General features: G+C 38.9%; 1 protein-coding gene across 2 annotated transcripts in view; it reads left to right on the plus strand.

Annotated features, from left to right (window-relative positions):
• The window catches only part of LOC121943534 (neural-cadherin), a 398,280-nt gene that overhangs the window by 235,721 nt on the left and 141,669 nt on the right, over positions 1–20,890 (plus strand). For both annotated transcript variants that reach the window (XM_042487073.2, XM_088081016.1), the window contains exons 24-25: positions 2,165–2,349; positions 12,551–12,780. In XM_042487073.2, coding sequence (XP_042343007.2) covers positions 2,165–2,349; positions 12,551–12,780 — 415 coding nt within the window. The remainder of the gene's footprint in view (positions 1–2,164; positions 2,350–12,550; positions 12,781–20,890) is intronic.

Raw genomic sequence — 20,890 nt, forward strand, 5'->3', positions numbered from 1 at the left:
GCAGAAAACAGAGTAAACACCAAAACACAGAATAAAACACTAAGTAGAAGATACGGCTAAAGGGGATGAATTAGTATTTGTGTCTGTCTGTCTTCGTCTTGAACTGTTGGAACAAGTTCTGCAGGCAACTGGACAGGGAAACACTGTTGAGACTTACTTGTGCATTCAGCCTTTTATATCACACAGCTCAAACAGACACATCTCCTCCTCTTTATTAAACATTTTCAATGAAATTGTTTAGGACAAGCAATCTTTTTTTTCCAATCATGTAAAATATATGATATGTATAAAATAATCAACAGCATACTTTGTCTTCTACAGACAACCTGACCCCAAAAGAATTTGAATCGCATTGATTTCAGGAATGTGAGTGTATAACTTTCCATCTTATATCAATGATTTTAGCTTTTAAACATTTTGCACCAGGGATTCCAGTATTTGGATTAAGTAGGTTACTGCAGTTATTTTTGTGTGTGGAATATATATTGGTGCAACATATAGGCATCGGTATCAGCACACATCCAATGAAAGGTGTCTGAATGGGATCAAGACCAAAACATTTTATCAGGACATCCCTGATATGTGCCTGTTGCCGATTTTTTAAAATTCTGTCTTTCTACAATGCAAGACCATGCCATATACAGAATGATTAAAGTGGGAGATAGATTGTGGCTATTAAATTAACCATTGTTATGTTATAGTTAGGGTTAAGCAACTTAAACTTTTGGTTAAGGTTCGAAAAAGATCATGGCCAGGGTCTATGATGTGGTGCAAACTCCAGTCTCCTGCATGAATGTCAGACTTGCTACATGTTCATGCGTCACCCCAACCTTTCATCCCACAACATGAAGGGCACACTACTTACTCTGTTGGCACTGAACATCTGCGTTGGATGTAGATCTTGAGGCGTGGAAACATCTGATATGGATTTAATTCTTAATTAGGGTTCTATAAACTTATTTTAAGGGCACTGGGAAAGGTGTTTTTGGAAACGTGTTCCTGTTTTGAGTATTTTTAATCTGCTTCCACTTGGCACTTTCACCTAAATGTTATATGCACTGCATTGATAAATCTGTATTTTTTTAACTAATTGTTGTTATATTGTATGTTGTCGGAAACAGGTCTCTTGAGAATGAGACACTCTGTCACAGTGAGATTACCTGTATAAATAAAGGTTAAATTAAAACAAATACATAAATAAAATTAACCTAGGCATAGCCATCAAATAGGGCTGAGTTTCTACTTCTCACCCTAAGAGATACTAGAAATTTTCACATTGCACAAAACCAAGGATGAGCCAAACCATATGACCCCCCAAAAAAGGGTCCATGTCAATAACATTTTTTCATGTTAAATTGTAAGAAGGCTGCATGCCCTGCTGGGACACCAACAGTGGATACCAACAGCAGAGCCTTTGGGTAATCTGAGTCACTACCTGAGAGGAACGAGCCATAATATGCTGCATTGTGTTGGGTCCAGTTGACTCTGGCTGAATGGACTAAGCATGCAGTCATACTGAGCATTTATGTCCATTCAGCCAGCTAACACGCTAACCTTTTATGGAAAAATAACTGAGACTAAAGATCTCTGAAGACTCACTGTGATGTCGGTAATGGTCTAATGACTAATTGGTACCACGCCAGCGGTCAGTCCTATGGATTCAGCAGCTTGACCCTCTCAGGCTCTGAGCCATTATAAAATAACTTAGGCTGGGCCACGCAGCAGTCGCTCTGTTCGCCTGCAGTGAAATTGGATGTTGAAAACATAACAGCCAGTCTTGCACCCTGTACAAATTGTGTTCAAGCCTTCTGGGGATCTGCACTAGCCGGGAGATTGCTGCATGAGGTGGCGACTTCAATGACCTCAGTCATCGCAGAATTCTTCAGTGTTGGTTATTATTAGTAAATACTCCTTAAAGGAACTGTTGTGTGGAAGATTGCCATTTAAGTCACTGCATAAAAGTGGATGCTGGGGTGAGGGACTTGTTTTTTTTTGTGCTCACCAGATTAGCCTTTGGCTGTAAATTTTTAGTGTATTGATTTCTGAGGGTGAGAGGTTAAAGTTATTCATGCCTGCACAGGGCTCGGCCTGTGTGATGAAGAACAATAGGTCAGAAATGCTGGGAGTGTACAATTCTTTTAACTGTTTTTTTTTCTTTCCTCAGTTACTTTATCCTGAACAAGCGAACAGGCTTCCTGATCATCAAGGAGAATGCTCCACCAGGTGTCTATCAATTCCAGGTTCGTGTGTCTGACGGAGTTTGGCCAGATGCTGTGTCCTCTGTCACGGTGCACGTAAGAGAACTGCGAGACGAGGCGATCTACAACTCAGGGTCTCTCCGCTTGGCAGGTAAGATTGACCCTACACAGACACAAATACACAATTTGTGCTTAAAAGCTAGCCAGTGGCCCTAGAGTTAAGATATAGATACAGTCAAATAATTTTGTCTGGTTTATTGAGTTACCACAGTCAAGCAATCCTTTATCAATCGGTATATTTACATGATGTCAGAAAAAGTTGAAATATTATGTCAGTCCAACTAAAATTTTTGAATTCCAACTTTGAGAAATTTCTCTTAGTATGATTTCAGTCCTACTAACAAGCCAAGATAATGCAGTTGGGGGTTGATTTAGTCTTTGATGTATACACCTCAACTTGACCTAAACTGGCCAGGGCGTTCTACGCATGCTCCACAGTCCCTGCACCAGGCTTTGACCCGGCAGTCTAACAGCCTAAATTCGAAAAAGAAAGCCGGGAAAAACTAAAGAAGAAGGGAAGAAAACAAAGCAAGACAAAGGCACCAAGTAAAGTGTAGAGTACACATGAAATATACAGTGCATATAAGTTATCCATGTTTTTGCCATTTGACATGAAACCATTTGTGAATTGCTAACTTGTTCGGTATGTGATGCAATAGGCCAACCGGAAGAAGGTCCATCAGCAACTAGTTGAAAGGGAGCATTTCGCCACCTACCATGGCAGAGCTGGACAATGAATCGACTCCCCCAGTGCTTGTATACTGGGACGAGGACAGTAGTCCAATTAAATCACACTACATCTGTAGCTCAGCTTGACTGTGCATGTAAGTGTACTGAGTGAATGTACATTATTTTAGTCACCCTTTTAACAGCACTCATACTTCCTGTCTTGAGTGGATTCGGTGAAGACCAGATATCTATGCAGAATTCTGTAAAGGGCAATTAAGTCATAGTTCTGAACATTACACAGGAGTGTAATAACTTATTCTGAAACTGACCTTTCTCCTCATTAGGGCTGACACTGTAAATCCTGATACGCTCAGGTCCACAAAAAACTTTCCTTGACTTTAATCCGCTACTCCTTTGTGTCCCTTTTGTTTTGACATTCATGCAAAAGTGCTTGACCCCTTCATGCTATTACAGCAACAGGTAGGACCTTCAGCGACATCAATTTGGGATTAGCTGATAAAAGTCAATGTTGCCTTAAGGTGAAAACTGTACTTACTCAAATGGATCATTTAAAACTTTCAAAGTCTAGATGTATGAGATACTTATCCATAGTGGGTGTATTACGTATGTCCTCAGTTTGGAGAAGCAGGCTGGAGTACCAACATGGAAGCTAAAGAATGTACTACTGTGGAGTGGGCAGCAACATATTGTATTTTAGCCACCTAAAGATCACACAAAAAAAATAGTTTAAGTGTATGGCATATTCAAGTTCAAGAAATCTTTATTGTTCCCCAAGGGGTAAATTCTTGTGCAGCCGGCAAAAGTACATTAATGCATACAATAGATTATTATCATGTTTTTACTTTGCCATCAGACTGTAATTTCTGGTAATAAAGCCATAATATCACTCTCTTCCAAGCCCTACTCCACTGACAAAAACAGTAATTTTAGCTTGTTGAACATAGGAGCTGCTGGTCTACCACTGCCTCAATCAGTTAGTAGGTTTGTTAGTTTATTTTGTACCTAGGAATGCATTATATTGGATTTTTTTGCCAACATGCAGGTTCTATGCGTTCATTGTGCAAAGTAAGAAAAATACTTTAATTGAGGTTTGATGTTTTGCACATGTTCACTTTGTCTATATATACAGTGTGTGTGTGTGTGTGTGTGTGTGTGTGTGTGTGTGCGTGCGTGCATGCGTGTGTATGTGTGTTTGTGATATCAACAGAAATCAGCATGTTGGCCAATTTTGATATTTTATTTAAAAGCCAACATCTAATGGCATTCCGATATTTCTGTGACTAAAAGGGTTTGTTTGGATGCACCCAAGTCACAACATATCACAAACTAACTGATCCATGCAGCAGTAGACCAATAGCTCCCTTGTTTAGCTAGCTTAAATTACTGTTTTCTGTCAGTGGAGTCTTTTGACTTTGAAGAGAGCGTAGACAGACATGTAACGCCATTAACGGCTCACCTGTTGTAAAAGGGCTCTCTGACAAAAAGGTAAAATAGTGAAAATAAATCCAAAACAACGCACACACTGATATTGATATTTTTAGGGGGGCCTTCTTTTTGGATGGCTTGAATAAATTTGTCGCTGCCCCCCATCCAAAGCAGTACATTGCTCGGCTTCCATGTCTGTACTCCTGTTTACCTCTCCAAATTGAGGGGACCCTACTGTAGGTAATACACTGACTATGGATAAGTACCTCATAAAACCCCACTTCAAGAAGTCTGAACTATCCCTTTAATAGTGCTGACAAGGGAATGTTGGAGAATGTGGTCATTATTTGCGCACTTGTCTCCAGTCATAGAAAATTAATGAGCACTGATTAGTGTTTGCTCGTGTTGTTTGCAGTGTTTCACAGCACTGTCACACTCTCAGTTAAAGATGTTTCCTTAGCAAAAGATTACACCCATTATTAATCCCTCTCCCCTGACTCATGGGATCTCAGTTGTCGTTGGCGCACACACAGAAAAGCCTGTTTCTATTACTTATGCTGGCAAAATAATTAGTGGAGAGGTTTTGCTCAGCCAGCACATTCTGCTCACATGTTGAGCAGCATCCATCATTACCTGATGTACAGCACATCGGCTGTCTGCTCAGGATTAAATTCGCTTTAGAGAAATGGGACATGGCTGAAGGATTTTTATGATTTCAGAGATATTGAAATAGAAGCAGAGGGGGAGGCCAGAGGGTGCACTCCAAAGATGGGAGGAGAGTCGAGGGAGAGAAAGGAGAGGACGGAAGGGAGAGTCAAGCCTCATATAAGTAGATAAAAGGATTTGCTCCTCATTCTGAAAATGGGGCTGAGGTAAATTAATGTGCACAAACCCAGAGACGGTATGGTGGAGAACAGCTGGTACCCACATTTCAATATTTGTGTAAGGGAATTAAATCCATTCGCAAAATGCCGACGAGCAAATGTGTGTTTAAGATAAATTATGGAACCGCCCTCAGTTTGATTTGTTTTTGCAATTGAAACTACTTTTTATCCACTTGATTTAGAATAATAAGGTTAAGTTTGTCAACAACCTATCCCTAATGGGTGGTCACTTCACTGAGAATGTTTAAATGCCACCACTGTCATCAAAGGGCTGTTAGCTGCACAGAGTATTGATTTAATATGCCCTGGCTGTAACAGAGGGACTTAACTGGAGAGCTCGAGAGCACGGGTGTCAGCCACGGCTGTGAATACAGTGTCAAAATCACTTTAAACCTGTTCAGCGAGGAACAAACTCACCAAAAATATAAGTTTGAGGTTTCAAAGCAAAATGTAATATCAAGGATTAATGACTTTGAGATCATCCTGAGGTGTAGGCAAGCTACCAAAACTGTGTGTGTGTGTGTGTGTGTGTGCGCGTGCGTGCGTGCGTGCGTGCGTGCGTGCGGAGGATATGTAACAGAAGCCATTTCCAGGATTTTATTTTTCCATGTGGAGCTTTGGAGTAAACAGTCTCATTGATTCTCAGTCTCGGGGATTATGAAAATATTCTACTTATAGCATTACTTACACCCTCCTTGACATTCTAAATCCCATTTCAAGAACAAATGTGGAATGCAATGAGGACGCACAAAGAAAGCACTAGTTAAGTCTGCCTTGCTGAGATTAAGGCTCCCTCCCTCTCCCACTCCCCCTCTCTCTCTCTCAATATTGATGGAAAGGTAAAAACTGTGGTAAACAAAAAGTCCTTGAAATGTCTATAAAACACGAGCTTAGAGTGAAATGCATAGTGCTCAGGGAGAAAGCACAATCATAAGCACATGATAAGTACAAACACTTCATACTGATGCAGTATGTGTTCAAGATGAAGAGAGAAGGACAGTCAGCTACTCTTGCCAATAGATTGTCCTTTAACACAAAAAGAAGTTCGTTCATCAGGGTGTCAATACACAGAGATGAAAAAATACCCGCGGTTGTTACTGCAGTGATTGTATGTGAGACCTTAAACTTCTCTCACCTCCTTTATTGATCTCACCCTTTAGTCGTCACTCATGTTGCTCCTGTGACTGTCTGTGTTAGTCGTGGTTTTAGACAATGGAGGACCACTATGACTTGCAAATACTATCAATCTATGAACTGAAGAGCTGTTAGTTTGTTTCCAGCTTGCAGTGGATGAATTGTCATACCACAGTTACACTTTCCAACTGTTGACCGGACTCTTCAAGTCCACAGAAAAACATATCCACACTTCCAAACCAAGACAAGCTGGGTTCTTCAAAATAAAAGCACCATGGGTTCTGTTTTGATTTACTTGATTCTAACAAAACTTCATTTAACTTTATTATAACAGTATTTTATTTAACTTTATACTTAACTTTATTTAACATTATAACAGTATTTTATTGAACTTTTTTTTTTTTACTGGTAGTTTATGTAACTTTATTTTATGGCAGTAGCTACTTCATTTGTAACTGTGGTTAATTTAATGAGTTTTTTTTTATTTTAGTAGTTTACAGTAGTTTAGAGGAGACTTAAAAATATCAAAATATATAATTTGTTTCGGGATGTTGCCTAAAAATATTGCGATATTGTATCGGCCAGCCCTAATGCAAGCAGTGACTTTTTCCATTACCAATCAGAGGGGCAGTGCACCATTTTACCCATCGAAGCCAGTTTACTGGTCATGAGGAATATGAAAATTGACTGTTATCTTTTTGTGTACATTTGTTTATCTATGATATTAAAAAATAAATGCACCTGGACGGAGAATCTCACCTTTAGTTTAGTCATTGACAAAAGGGAGACATACTTACAAAAAAAAAGGTTTCAAGTGTCAATTACAGTAACAAAGCATTTGGCCGACCAAATCTAACCCTTCTGTAGTTATTGCTTTAGGGGTCATTCTGAATGTTCAATATAATAAATTAATCTTATTATGATTAATTGGGGCTGCCGGTAGCTCACCTGGTGGAGTGATAAAGAGGGAATAAAAAATTTAAAAATGATGATCAAAGGAATAAAAGAATAGGAAAATAATTCTAATTAAATACATAATACAATACAATTTGTGACTGTTAAGGGAATTAAGAAGAATTTGAGATCTGCATAAATATAAATCATACATTAATAAATATAAAATTTAATTAAGATTAAATTCCAAAAATAAAAAAAATTAAAAAGCAAAAACTCCTCTGTCGAGTTGACCAACGTCAGGAAGGGAGGGGGGTACAGGGGCACGCCTGAAAGCACCACACCAAACCTCTGTAGTAAAAAATAAGTGTTGTATATAAAATTAATAAAACAAGAACAGCAGCTACTAAACAGTCCCAACACAGACACAAAACGACTTGACTTTGTCATTCAGCTGGTAAACAACCATTAGATAACGCTCGCTGTGTGATGCTTACAGTTAGCCCTGCCACTGTGTGTGCGTGAACCAACTCACACAAACTGTCCCTAGCAGGGAGTTCACTCTCCTGCAGCAGCAGTCTCCTAATGAGGGTGAATGAAATCCATACGAGTCCATTCGTATATAAAGCAGGAAAGTGAGATTTATTCAAAAGCGGTCACTGGGGACGCATGCCAATACCAGGTGTGAGTAGACATACACACATAATGATCCGTCCAACACATGTTGATACCAGGTGTAAACATGCTATAAAGCTCACAATATTACAACTTCTGCTACATTTTTGTCAATTTCCAAGTTTCCCAAAATGATTGAATTCCACAACTACATCCCTGGCATTCTGATTTACTACATATGAATGTCAGAAGAAAACACCCATTACAGTTAATCCAAGCACAAGGTGACATCTTTGAATCACTTGCTTTGTCTAACTGGCAGTCCAGAACTCAAAAGATTTTCAATTTACAATGCTGTCAAACTGACAGCGGTCTTTGTGGTCAAAACTGTGGCTCATTTGGTGTTTTGACTTGACAGAGATTAAACTGAAGTCAACCATTCTGTCTGATTCTGGGCAGGATGAAACTATTCCCCTGAGCTCTCCCTTTAATCACTAAGTGGAGTCCTGAAATAAAATCAGTGGAACAGAGTACATAGATAGATTTGACAGTAATAAAATAGACATACTACTGCTTCACCTGAAGACAGATATCACATACACCTACAAAGTGTTAAGGACTTAATTATATTAAGTCCATTACCTCCATTGGGGAGGTTATGTTGCAGTTCAGTTCCTTTATTTGTCAGCAGGATTAAAGAAAAAGCACTCCCCTGATTTTCAGAAAACTTGGTGGAAGGGTGCAGCATGGGCCAAGTAAAAACCCATACATTTTTTGTCTAAATCACAGGGCAGATGCACATTTTTTTGTCCTCTTTGCCAACCATTTCTTTTCGGCCTGCTCAAATTTCGATCTGCTTCAGTGAGTTTCAGAGACACTGAAAGTGTATTCTGTTCAGTTGAAGTCATGTAAACAAAGGTATATTTGCCCTCAGGACTCTTGAATCTTAAACATTTGTTGGTTCTCCTCCAGCATTACATGAGAAAGTAAAATAAATCATGAATAATAGTAATTGTTTCATCAAAAACAGTCCATATTGAATAAAGTTAAGGGAGGAAAGATTTATGTTTCAGCAGAGTGCCATCTGCATACTGCTGCACACAAATATGCTAATTACCAGTGTGTTTTCATCGTCCTCATTAGCTACCTGTTTTTGTCTGTATTGTGATACAAAGTTGAGAAAGGCAGAGTACAGAAACTTCTATAAACACATTTCATTTTATATTCAAACTAGGATAATTTAGTCCTTACTTTTTGCAGTGGTTTGTTTTTCTTATTTAATTTGTTCTCAGTAGTTTTTTTTTTTCTCTGCCTTTAAATTGTCTGTTTGTCACTTCCCAAGCATAAATGTATTTCTTGAGTAGAATCATATGGAAAAGGGCAGCAGTTGACTTTCAGTGGAGACAATATAGTAACATCTGCTTATTTTTTACTTTTTTTGTGGAGGCTGTTAGTTCCTTTCAGATATGTTTCAGGGTAGTTCTCAAAACTTCAAAAGTCCTCAAAAAAGCCCTAAATTTCTTGACTTGTTCCAAAGAGCACCTTTAAAGCTTATGTCTGGAAGACCAGCATGATAGTGTCTTTTTTGTCTCAGTCTTTCTCATAATAGTATACTACTATATGAGTAGTATATTTGTCCCTTTTTTGCACCTATTTGTGTGGAATCACAAGTCTGCAGGCAGGAGTGAGTCTGTGCAGCACTGCCTCGACTCCAATGAAGCCTCTGGGAAGGAGAAAGCAGTCGTGAATTGTGAGGTTGGATCAAAGCCAGGTACAAAGGCTGCCACTCTGTGTTAGGAGTTACTACCCTCTCCCCCCAGCCCCCATCCCTCCTGACTGTCTCTCTGTCTGCCTGTGTCCTTGTTTCTCCCGCTGGACTGACTGATGGGAGTTGACATTAGCCTCGATCCCTCACGCTGTATCCACTGAGCCCATTCTGAGCCCCCGTTTTGTCTCTTAATGCCGAGGCTCTGTCTCCCTCTACACACTCACAAACCTAATCACCATGCCCAACCCTTTCTATATATACACGTGTGTGTGTGTGTTCTTGTACTTCTGTCTCTGTGAGAACCAGTTTGAGTCCCAGAATGCTGATTATGAAGATATTTTTATGACATAGGGCAGTTTTTGTTAGTCCTTGGAATCAGTCCTCAAGCTGCAGAATAGGCTCACAATTTTTCAAGTCTGTCTTAAAACAACACCCACATGCCCACATGTATAAGAAGACAATTTCTGGGCACAGTACTTGCTCTTCCTGTTCATGCTGGCTGAGAAGAGATCTCTTCCTAATGTCCTAATGTGATTTTAATGTAAGACATAGGGCAAACCCACTGTCCTTGTGTGTCTTTTTCAGCACTGAATTCTACTTTTATGAATTCATAAGGAGGGAATCTCACACTAACAAGACCCTAACTGTTGGAGATTCCCACCTGATAATCGACTGCTGAAGCCCTGTATTAGCTTTAGCTGAACTTCAGAATGCATTTTTGCTGAGAACAAGGACTGTGTATTTAGTACCACGTCTCTTACATTATTCACGTCAGAAAGGGATCTCTTCACAACTATAGGAGGGACTACAGATGGGTATTGTTAAGATTTTAATGGGAACACTACTCTTTTTGATACAGCTTATCGATCTAGTACTTTAACGGTATTCCTTTTGGTTCTTTTCAGGGTGTTCAAGAGAAAAAAATACATTAAAAATAAAAAAATAAGAGCAGAAATAATATAGTGTTATTTTCTATGCAAAACATTCTTTAAAAGCATTGTTTTAAACAATTCACTGTTATAGACTATAACATACCTGTAATAGATGGGGTAACTGGAGATGAACTATGAGATAGACAAATGTAAACAGTGTATTTCACTGCCTGTGTGTGATGCAATTTGGACCCGTAATGGTATCTGGGAAAAAAACAACATTTCTTTCTGCTGCAATTGATTTTACCAGGACCACATTTCGCCGTAATGACACACACACACACACACACACACCCACACACACACACGCACACACAGACTTACAAGGTGATAACAGCCATTGCAGCATTGTAATGGCTGGTAACAGTTACAGCTATTAGGGATTTCTTTTTTTTTTACCCTTACTTAAACAGGTAAACAGGTATTATGTGTGATGAAAGTGCTTTTGCATTAAAGGTATACAATACAGGATTTGCTTGTAAAAAAAATATAAATAAATGAACAGAATTACACAAAAGTAGTTAGTCTCAATCGTCATTTACAATCTACTTAAAGTGTGTATGTGTGTGTGTGTGGGTGTGTGTGTGTGTGTTTGTGTGTGCGTGCGTATGGCTGTGTATTTATCAGCAGAGACTTTACCCTCGGTCTGCATTTTACCATTTTCTTCTTTTTTTGCTCTGCTTGAGGTGTTTCGCAGAACAGTGCGCAGGTGAAGTTGAGACGTCATAAACCATAAGACTGTAAGCGGCACACATATAAGAGTGAGCTAAAAATATAACTGACACAGCACAGAAAAAATGCAAATATAGCAAAGCAAAACACCAAGCGGAATGAATCTGGGGTTAGCTTTTACGTTAACTTGTGCTGGCGATAACACTTTCTGCATAGTTTACGTTTAAGCGAGTTCTCCAAAAGCAAAACTGAAACACAAAGCCAGCACATACCTGTATCTTTAAACTCAGGTTGGCCAAAATTGAGGACCAACATTTTACCAAAGACCAGTCATTCTTCAAATCTATTGGCTTTATGAGCTTTGCCATTGCCATTTCAGAAGCTTTTTTTTTTTTTTTTTTCATTTCCCTACTGTCGTCTCTGCCTCTGACTTTTCAAGTCCACATTTTCGCAACCATCAAATTAGGTCTGCAGCCATGCAGTTCCTCATGTCTGGAAGTGATTAGAGAGGGGAAATCCCTATCTGTGAACTGCCCTATATTTTGTTAGAGCATTACTGCTTTAAACATGGACCCAGACTAGAGGCCCAAGTGTATGAAGGGGTAGCTTGAGGGTAACATTGGCCTAAAGTTGTTAAAATAGGTGCCAGGCTCTTTCCTGGTGGTCTTTGGCCTGATCTCAACCGTGACACATCCGACCAGTTCTTTATCTCGATGAGGGTCAATAGATAAATCTTAAAGTTGACCTTGTTCTTTGCACCTGTTTCTGTGGATATTACTGTCAAATCTGCTGCTTAAACATACAACTCGGTGTTGGACTGTTTTTGGGAAACAAGATTCCCTTTTTCCTCAAGAGCCTGATGTGGAGTATGATTAGAAATTGAACTTTAAATAAGAGCATAATTGCCTTTGACTGGCACAGTAAGGCATTGAAATCCAACTTCCAGTCACTACCTTCATGTGCACACACACTCACACACACACACACACACACGCACACACACACACACACACAAACAGACTTACAGTGCAGACCCCAAATGACCAACCAAACAAAAGATTTTGTTAGATAAAGTGAGCCATTTTCAATAATTTATCATCACAGCTCCAGTCTTGAGTGTTCTGGACTATTTTTTAGTTGAGCACTCGGGCCCAGTTTGAAAATAATTGGATTTATCCTTGAGCAGGGGTGGAAATAATGAGGCCAATTCTATATAGTCTACCATTTCAATATTGTGTGTGTGTGTGTGTGTGTGTGTGTGTGTGTGTGTCTTCTCAGACATCACAGCAAAAGAGTTCATTGAATTGAGAGGGAAGCATCGGAGCCGCTACGAGCTGCTGGTGGACTTCCTGTCTGAGATGCTTTCCGTTCCATCTGATGATGTCAACATCTTTAGCCTAATGGATGTGAAGGAGCGGATGCTGGATGTTCGTTTTGCTGTGCACGGTGGCCCCTCCTTCCTTCAGCCGGAGAAAATCCATGGTTATCTGGCCGCACACAAACAAAAGGTAGGTCGCTGTTTTCTTTAGCCTTTTATCCATATCGATACTTCAGGCAGACACAATAAATCCCTTACAATCTGGTGGTTTTGTAAGCTGATCTGTTGGTGACTGTGTTCCCACTCTAGACTTGACTGATTGACAGCACAACCTCGTGAATGACACGCACATAGTCTACATAACAGAATTCAACCAACCGCACGTCAGTCAGCAAGTGCACTATAAAGGCACTAAATGAGTGTGCCACCATGAAATCCCATATGGGACACTTGTTGGTTGCAGGCAGCCGTTTTGCCTTTGGCTATGTTTTGGCTGGAGCCTGCGTTAAATTCCAACAAATCAAATATGTCAGTCAAAATGTGGGACATTGTCTCTGCACACAAGATAGTACACAAACCCAATTGCAGCAGTTATAAAACTGTTAAGACAGAGCGGTGTGTCAAATATCTTGGACTCACCCTGCACAAGTAACTTTTAGAACAACACACCTCTGACATCCGTAAAAACTGTGAACAAGTACTGTCATCAATCAACTGTTTCTCACCTTTGGTTATTTCTAAGGAAAAGCACACTTTAACTTTTTTTTTTTTTTTACAAATGAATATGCTTGTGTGTGCATATATATATATATATATATATATATATATATGTCTTCGAGATGGACAACAAAGCATCTGTTTGTCTAATACAACATAAAGAAGGAAACCCCTCTCACCTGCTTGAATGGCATTATTTGCTTTTTATAAGCACTGCAGCAACAGTTTTCTTTGTTCCCACCTGGGTCCTTTACTTCCTTCTGATCTCTCACCTGAAAACAACTCTCCATTGTAGCCTTAATAGGCCAATGGACATAAAACAAGACACACAAAAACATCAAAAGTATTTATGTTTCAATATGTTGATGCTCATTTGTCCTGACAGCTTTCTGTGTTTATTCTCCACCACTTTGGTAAGAGTTGTGCATGATAGGAAAACAAGATGCCAAAGCCAAGTGAGCATTTAAAGTGTCTGAGAAATGGATGGATTTAGGCCATTTTCATCTGCATCATGTCTCATTCAAGAGCAGACAATTCACATAGTGAATGACAGAGACCTTTAACTCTTTTACCTCCAAACTCATCAACCTCACTTCTTTTCCATAACTGCTCAGTAAAAGATGTCTTTTTACATTTTGATTGGCATATTTTTGTGCAGTGTTATGAGCTTGGCTCTTCTTTCTTTGGTTATCTGTTGAAGTAGAGCAGCTTAATTGATATCTGTTAACCTGCAGGTTAGGCGAACTGAATATTTTTAATTTATGGTGGAATACTGTACTACACCTAAACAATTACAGTCTGTTGAGCATTTGTATTTATGTATACAAAATTTATGTATGTATTTATTAGCCATGAGATGTGCCATACTAAGTGGAATTCACTGACATGACGTTGCGCAATACGTACCTTGCCCTACACTGATCATCTCACCCGTTTCTTATAGAGTTTCTATATGAGCCAATGAAATAAGTCACTAATCCAGGTGGTTTCAGCTGATTGCAGAAGCTTATCAGTGCACATTTATAGTTGTAAGAATGAATAAATATACATGCATGATGTTATTTAGTACACAGAGTTGATGGGCCACCATTCAAGCTGCTGTTTCTGATGTTGCTTTTAATGAAAGCTTTGCTCCCTTCATTTATACAATCCAGTTCCACCTGTTTCTAATTATTTTTCTATTATTTTTTAATAACAGAGTAGGGCATGATATTCTACTTGGCCCATACATGCTATGCTATCTTTTTTTTTTTTTTTTTTGGTAGATTATGTTGGGTACAGCCAAACAAAGACACGAAAGGGACATGGGACGACATGTCGGTCAAAATCAAACCACTGTTAAGCCTTAGTACATTGGGTGCATGCTTTATCAGGTGAACTACTGGGATGCCCCAGTATCCAATATGTTATGAAGAGCAGATTTTCTGAAGCTCTTCACACCTTAAGTTATTCTTATGGATCTTTCCCCTTAACAAACTAATAGTTTTATAAATGTGTGGATATACTGTTCAGTGTTGTACACAGACACTTCACAAGTGTTGTCACTTAACACAGATTGGAATAAACTAGTTCACAGTTGACAAATGTAATTTTGAACTAAATTCACATTCACAAAAATGAAGTAGAATGAAATGAAAGGAAATTATTTAAATTTTCTTTTTTTATTATGAAGATAAAATCAAATCATTATTTAACTGCAGACATTTCCTGAGACTGGTGGTACCTGGCAAGCACAACTTGCATACTAATGTGAGAATTTTTTTCCCCATTGGCGTCTGTATTGATTTACCTACAAAACCCCTGGCAAAAAATGAACTGGAGTCCGGAGTAATGTTACCAGTAGCTGTGTTGTCTGAACTATCAGTTGCACCTGCCATGCTGGTGTTGTGATTGTTTCCTCATCAGTGTTTCCCCTCACCTTAATCTGAACCAGATCTTTTCATTTACTTAACCACAGAGGGGACGCCATGCATTTTATCAGAAGGGAAACCCTAATTTACAAGGAAACAGACTTGAACACAATACCAGCATGCTAGGTGCAATAAATCTTTGTGCGCTGCAAAACACAGTGCATGAGCGTGGTTAACTGTCACAAGAGTGAACAGCACTGATGCACACATAAACAGATGTGCTCAGTTCACCATCCACCAAAAACATGAGCATGCACAAATCTCCACTGCATTGGAAATCTAATACTTTGTTAGAATGGCAATACAAAGACAGTGTTGAGATCCGTCATAAGTGATCACCCACAGTGTAGTTTATTTACTAAAACCTCAGGTGGTGGATGCACATTTGTCATTTATATTATTACTGACTATAAACACTGCAGTAATGCAGAAACACCACAAACCCCCAGTATTAACCTACATAAACCTATGACTATGAGATTGTAACTTTTCAGACCAATACTGCAATGGGCCTTTTACACCGGGGTCATTTTCACATATCATAGTTTCTCAGGGTCCTGGCGTTGTGCATGCTGGCTTAATGTCAGCTTTTTGGGGCACTTGAATAAAACAAGCCATTATCAATGATATTGGTAACACCTGAGAAAGGCCTGTTGCAATTTGAATTCTGATTGCTTTATGTTTAGTTTTTTTGAATACACTCCAGGTCAGTATTAGTGATTTAAATATCATCAAACACCTAGAAAGCGCAACAGTTAACTTTTTAAAATTATTTTTCAAACCAATCAGCCAGAGGGAAGTCAGCATGACATACTGCTGATGAGTCGCCTCTGTTAATATAAAACTAGCTTAATGATATCTGATGGATGCCCTGTAAATGACTCTGTTTACAACATTTCATACTAGCAGCTTGAGCTAACATTAGCATCACAAACTGACAGGAAGAGCTGCTTCACAGCCCCAAATTCTGCAAGATTCAGAGCTTTTATGGTAATACCCTTAAATAATATGCTATTCAGACTACTGTTTATTATCTGACAGTTGCAAGTCATTTACATTTGTCAACTAAAGCCTAACTGAGAATGACATGATGCAGACAGCACTCTGTTAGTCAGTTCTGAGAAGAAAATAAATCACAGACTCTAGTCTGGCATCAGCATGCATGGACATTGGCAGGAATATGCATGTGAAAAATGAAGAAAACCGAGTTAGAGGAGCACTTCTTGAAACCTTAAGCAGATCAAAGGCAGGTGCAAAATGCCCACTACAATGTTTTTAAGAAGTGCCAGCAAGTAAATGATCCCCCTCTAGGTATGGAAGCATTGTGAGAACAATTCTCTTTACCAGCGAACAGCTGCTTATTCTCCATTGGATTTTCTTTGAGCCATTTCCACCTATCTGAATGAACATTATCTGCTTTCAACAGTTTAGATTTTAATCCAACCACTTTATGCACAACAGCGGTGAACTCACCTAGGGGTTTGATCGACTTATGTACCATCTACATCTTTGAGCAGCTCTTTTTGTAGTAATGTTTTGATATGTACTCCTCTAATTTTGACACAAAGTAGCAGCACAATGGGCCCCAGTCATGGTTGTTTAAAATAGAATGTGTATGTATATACATATACTGTTTATATACACATTACATATTACATATACATATACATGAATGAGTACATACATGAATATATACATATATATACAGAATAAGTAGATATATTTACCAAAAAGGTTTGCAGTTTGAACATGAAATACCCTGTCTTTGCAAACCATTGCATTCTGTTTTTATTCATAGTTGATACAGTGTCTAACACTTTCAACTTGAGAGTTTTATTAACAGAAATGCTTTTAGGACTTCCTGAAAAGAGGACTCAAGGCAATGAGCCATTGAAACAAGCAAAGACAAGTCTGTGCTGATGTCTGTTTTTGTCAAATACTTCCATAAAAATAAGTTATTTACTGCAGAGGATTTGATACCAAAAATTAAATGACGTTATTTGACTTTATGCAGTCTTTCCCAATTATTTTCTTTTCTTCTTTTAAATTTTGGAGTGTGCATAAACAGGGCTACAGTTCCTTCACAGTTCTTCTGGTTAGAACATAAAAAGTCTCCAATTAAAACTCAGAGTTGTCACTTTAACCTCATAGTCATTTTATTTCAAAACCAGTGAGCTGGAGCGTGAGTAAAACAACGGAAAATGTGTCACAATACTTTCTGCTGTATCTTTTGTCACTGTATGGTCCCATTCAAACCAGAAAAAAGGTCTCGTTTATTAAGGTTTTTATATTACTTACTTTTGAACAGATCAAGAGCTGTCAAAAAAGTCACATGGACTGCCAGACAACTTGTAACAAACTAACTCACAAAGTAAAAAAAAATACACACACTACAAAAACAGGTTGCGGGCGGATCAGATCTGATCAGCTGGAATTGAATCACGTATCTGGATGTAGCTTCAAATGTAGGGGGAAAACTCCATTATTTTAGGTGTCTAAATGTGCTATGTGATTTTACATTAATGAAAGAAAACATAGGAAGGCTTAGATTATCTTGTATTGAAAAAAATACCATTGAAATCACGCCTGCGTCAGGCGGAGACAACAGAAAACAATAGCGGAAGCCTCACCATAGGAAGCCCGACAAACGCTTGACACACAGTCCTCCCCAAATGTCCATCAAAAGTCCCTCGACAAAGTCCAAGCTGCTTCCATGCTTGGGCAGGCAAAAAACAAACGAAAACAAAAGAAAGCAATCCTCCAAAAGTCCTCTTGATGAGTCTGGTCCATGAGTGTGGAGCCGCCACAGCCCAACAAAGCACCGAAGCCACGCAAACTCCACACAGGTCCCACTGGTAGCAAAGGTTCAGGCGTGACACATAGGATAAATCCACAGTCTGCAGATGACACTTAAAGTCCTTTTGCAGAAATTCCCAACTTCCCAAACAGCGACTCTGACCCCTCCTATTCCCCAACTTATTTCCTCTTCTCTCACCTCTGGTGAGTATATGTGAACAAAACAAAAACAAAGATAAACACACCCATGATATTAAAAAACAAAAATACATCACAGCATAAAAATCATCCAGACATCTCAAGCCATGTCCTCATCAAGAAAAAGAAATGCACAGGCAACTGAAAACACACAAAGGTCAGGCATCTACACAACTGATAGCAGAACAATGAATTTGAGACATTGTCTCTACCATAGAAGGCCCTGATAAAAGGTAGGACCGAGTAGTTCTTACAAACTGTCACACTGAACACTTTTAATTAACCTGTTATCCTGCAACCCTGGGCAGCTTTATGCTATGCTAACAATAAGCTCATGAAGAAATAGTTGGATATAAGCAAGTACCAGTTTGAGACTGTGCTCATACTGCTATCGCTATTTTGTTGTCATGGTTATGTTAGTAGCTGTATTTGTAAATACACTCACCACATTTGTCCAGGTCTTATAAGCAATTTCTGTTGCAATTAGGGACTGCAAACAAACCCCACTGTTGTATCACAATGGCAAAGCAGACCAATGTTTCAAAGGCAAAATCTTAGACGACCACAGCAATCTCTTCAATCACCACTTTCAGCTGCTGCCCTCAGAGCAAAGAAACAGAGTCCCCTGCGCAAAGAAAAACATCTATAGAAAACCGTTTTCCCCGTTGTGGTAAAATATCTTAATCAGTAAGGACAGCCACTCTTTGAAGCCAGCTTGGTACCTCAGCAAACAGCACTTTATATCTATTTTTTCAGCCTTGATGCAGTCCTCACCATCAAGTCCCAAGTGCTCCTTTTAATGTGGCTTCTATTGTGTATTGTCTTTTTATATAAAGGTGTCTCAGTGTGTCCTGTCTGGATGTGATATCTGTTTTAATCGACCCTTTTAATAGCAGATTTTACACATGCAAACAAAGGACACATTTTATATTTTGCTTGCAAAAGTAGACAAAGTATTTTCTTTTTCCTTTTCAGCATGCTGTCAACGCATTACCTCTCAGATTATGTGGTGTTGTAATTATCTGTTCAGCATGGCTCACTAGAATTTTTTTGTTTTTAAGTCAATAAAGAGAACACTGATTGCTAATAGGGCATCAGGGTGCGTAGCTGACCAGACAGAGGAACGGCCTGTCATGGTTGCAATTATGAATGCAGACTTTAGAATTATTTTTTCTCAAACTACCTGTTTTTTAATTGTGTGTGTGTGTGTGTGTGTGTGTTTGCGTGTGTGTGTGTGTGTGTGTGTGTGTGTGTGTGTGTGTGTGTGTGTGTTTATGTATGCATGTTTCCCTTCCTTGTCATTCTCTGTTCCCTCTCTAAAACTGAGAAGTTTGAGTTGCAGGTTGGATTAATTGAGCAGTCGATCAGGTCAGAGTTGGTCAGATCGATGTTGCTACAGAGTGAGTGAAAGCAAACTGTTAGACCCAGCACAATAAACATTTAAGTTTCACTGTCACTGCACCTGTCATTCTGCTGCTCCATCTTTCTCTGGAGTGTGCTCTGTGCTCTGACAGTTGGGTGCAGTGCATAACTGAATGGTATATATTCCAATACCCCTACTACAAAATACAAAATGAATTTGAATGTGGCTATCTGGATATCTTTAAGCCAGTGTGTCAGGTCATTGATCCAATTGGACGGAGAAATTCTGACAGGACATGACAGCAATCCACTTTCATTTATTAAGATATCATGTATATTTGGTTTCAGGCAAGGTTTTTTTTTTTTTTTTTGAAGAAATAAATGCATAAAGCAAAAGTTATAAATCAAACACATCTCATATTGCATTGATATCCATAAGATCTTTGGGTTTTTTTATCCCCCAGAAAGAGCTGTGGTCTTGACATATTGACAAGTGCCCACATGTACTGGTCTGGTCTATTAGAATATGCAGCTCATTGGCAGCAGGAATGTCTAATGAGCCTGTTAGTGGGTTTCCATTACAGTTTTGCAAAACTGAAGCGTATTTCGTATTTTCGAAATGTCGATAAAACACAATTTCGAGATGACTGCATTTTCAGTGAGTGATGTTATGTGACTTCTCTTGCAGTAACACTCCAGGAGGCATGGTGATGGATGTTCAAAACATTAGCAGCTTCATTTCTATTGCAGCCACCGCATTAGCTGTCATTATTTCCAATAGAAGGCAACATAGGCATGTTATGGAGCCATAATGGAAAGGCAAGTCCCTTACACATGAGAGCGGCCTCGTATGATGGGTTTCAGGTGATTGTCCATGATTTCACAGAGGAATTATGGGTTTAAAACTTCTGAATGGTCCGCTCAACTTTTGAAGAGTTATGCAATGCAATAACATCCCTTATAGCTCCTACTGCACCATTTCCGAGGGAGCCAGTTCCTACCGACAAGCAAAAAGCCATAGCATCATTTGACCTATAAATACAAAATAAGTGTTTCCATTGCAGTGTTCTGAAATATGTTTTTCGAAATTGATGTGTTTCTATTCGGTGTATTTTATATTCACAATTTCAATTTGTGCAGTATTAGGGTTAATGGGAACTTGCCTAGTGAAAGTTAGCAAGTGCCAGCAGTTTGCTTATCTGCAAATGCTTGGAGGATGTGTGTTTAAAAATGTATGGCTGTATCGCTAAACAGGCCCACCTATTTTAAACCACTTAAATAGTGTCATAAAATGGGGTAAAGGGGAAAATTATGGAA

This window comes from Plectropomus leopardus, chromosome 1 (genome assembly GCF_026936395.1).
Source record: "Plectropomus leopardus strain MGB_pleo_1.0 chromosome 1, ASM2693639v1, whole genome shotgun sequence".
Classification (NCBI taxonomy): domain Eukaryota; kingdom Metazoa; phylum Chordata; class Actinopteri; order Perciformes; family Serranidae; genus Plectropomus; species Plectropomus leopardus.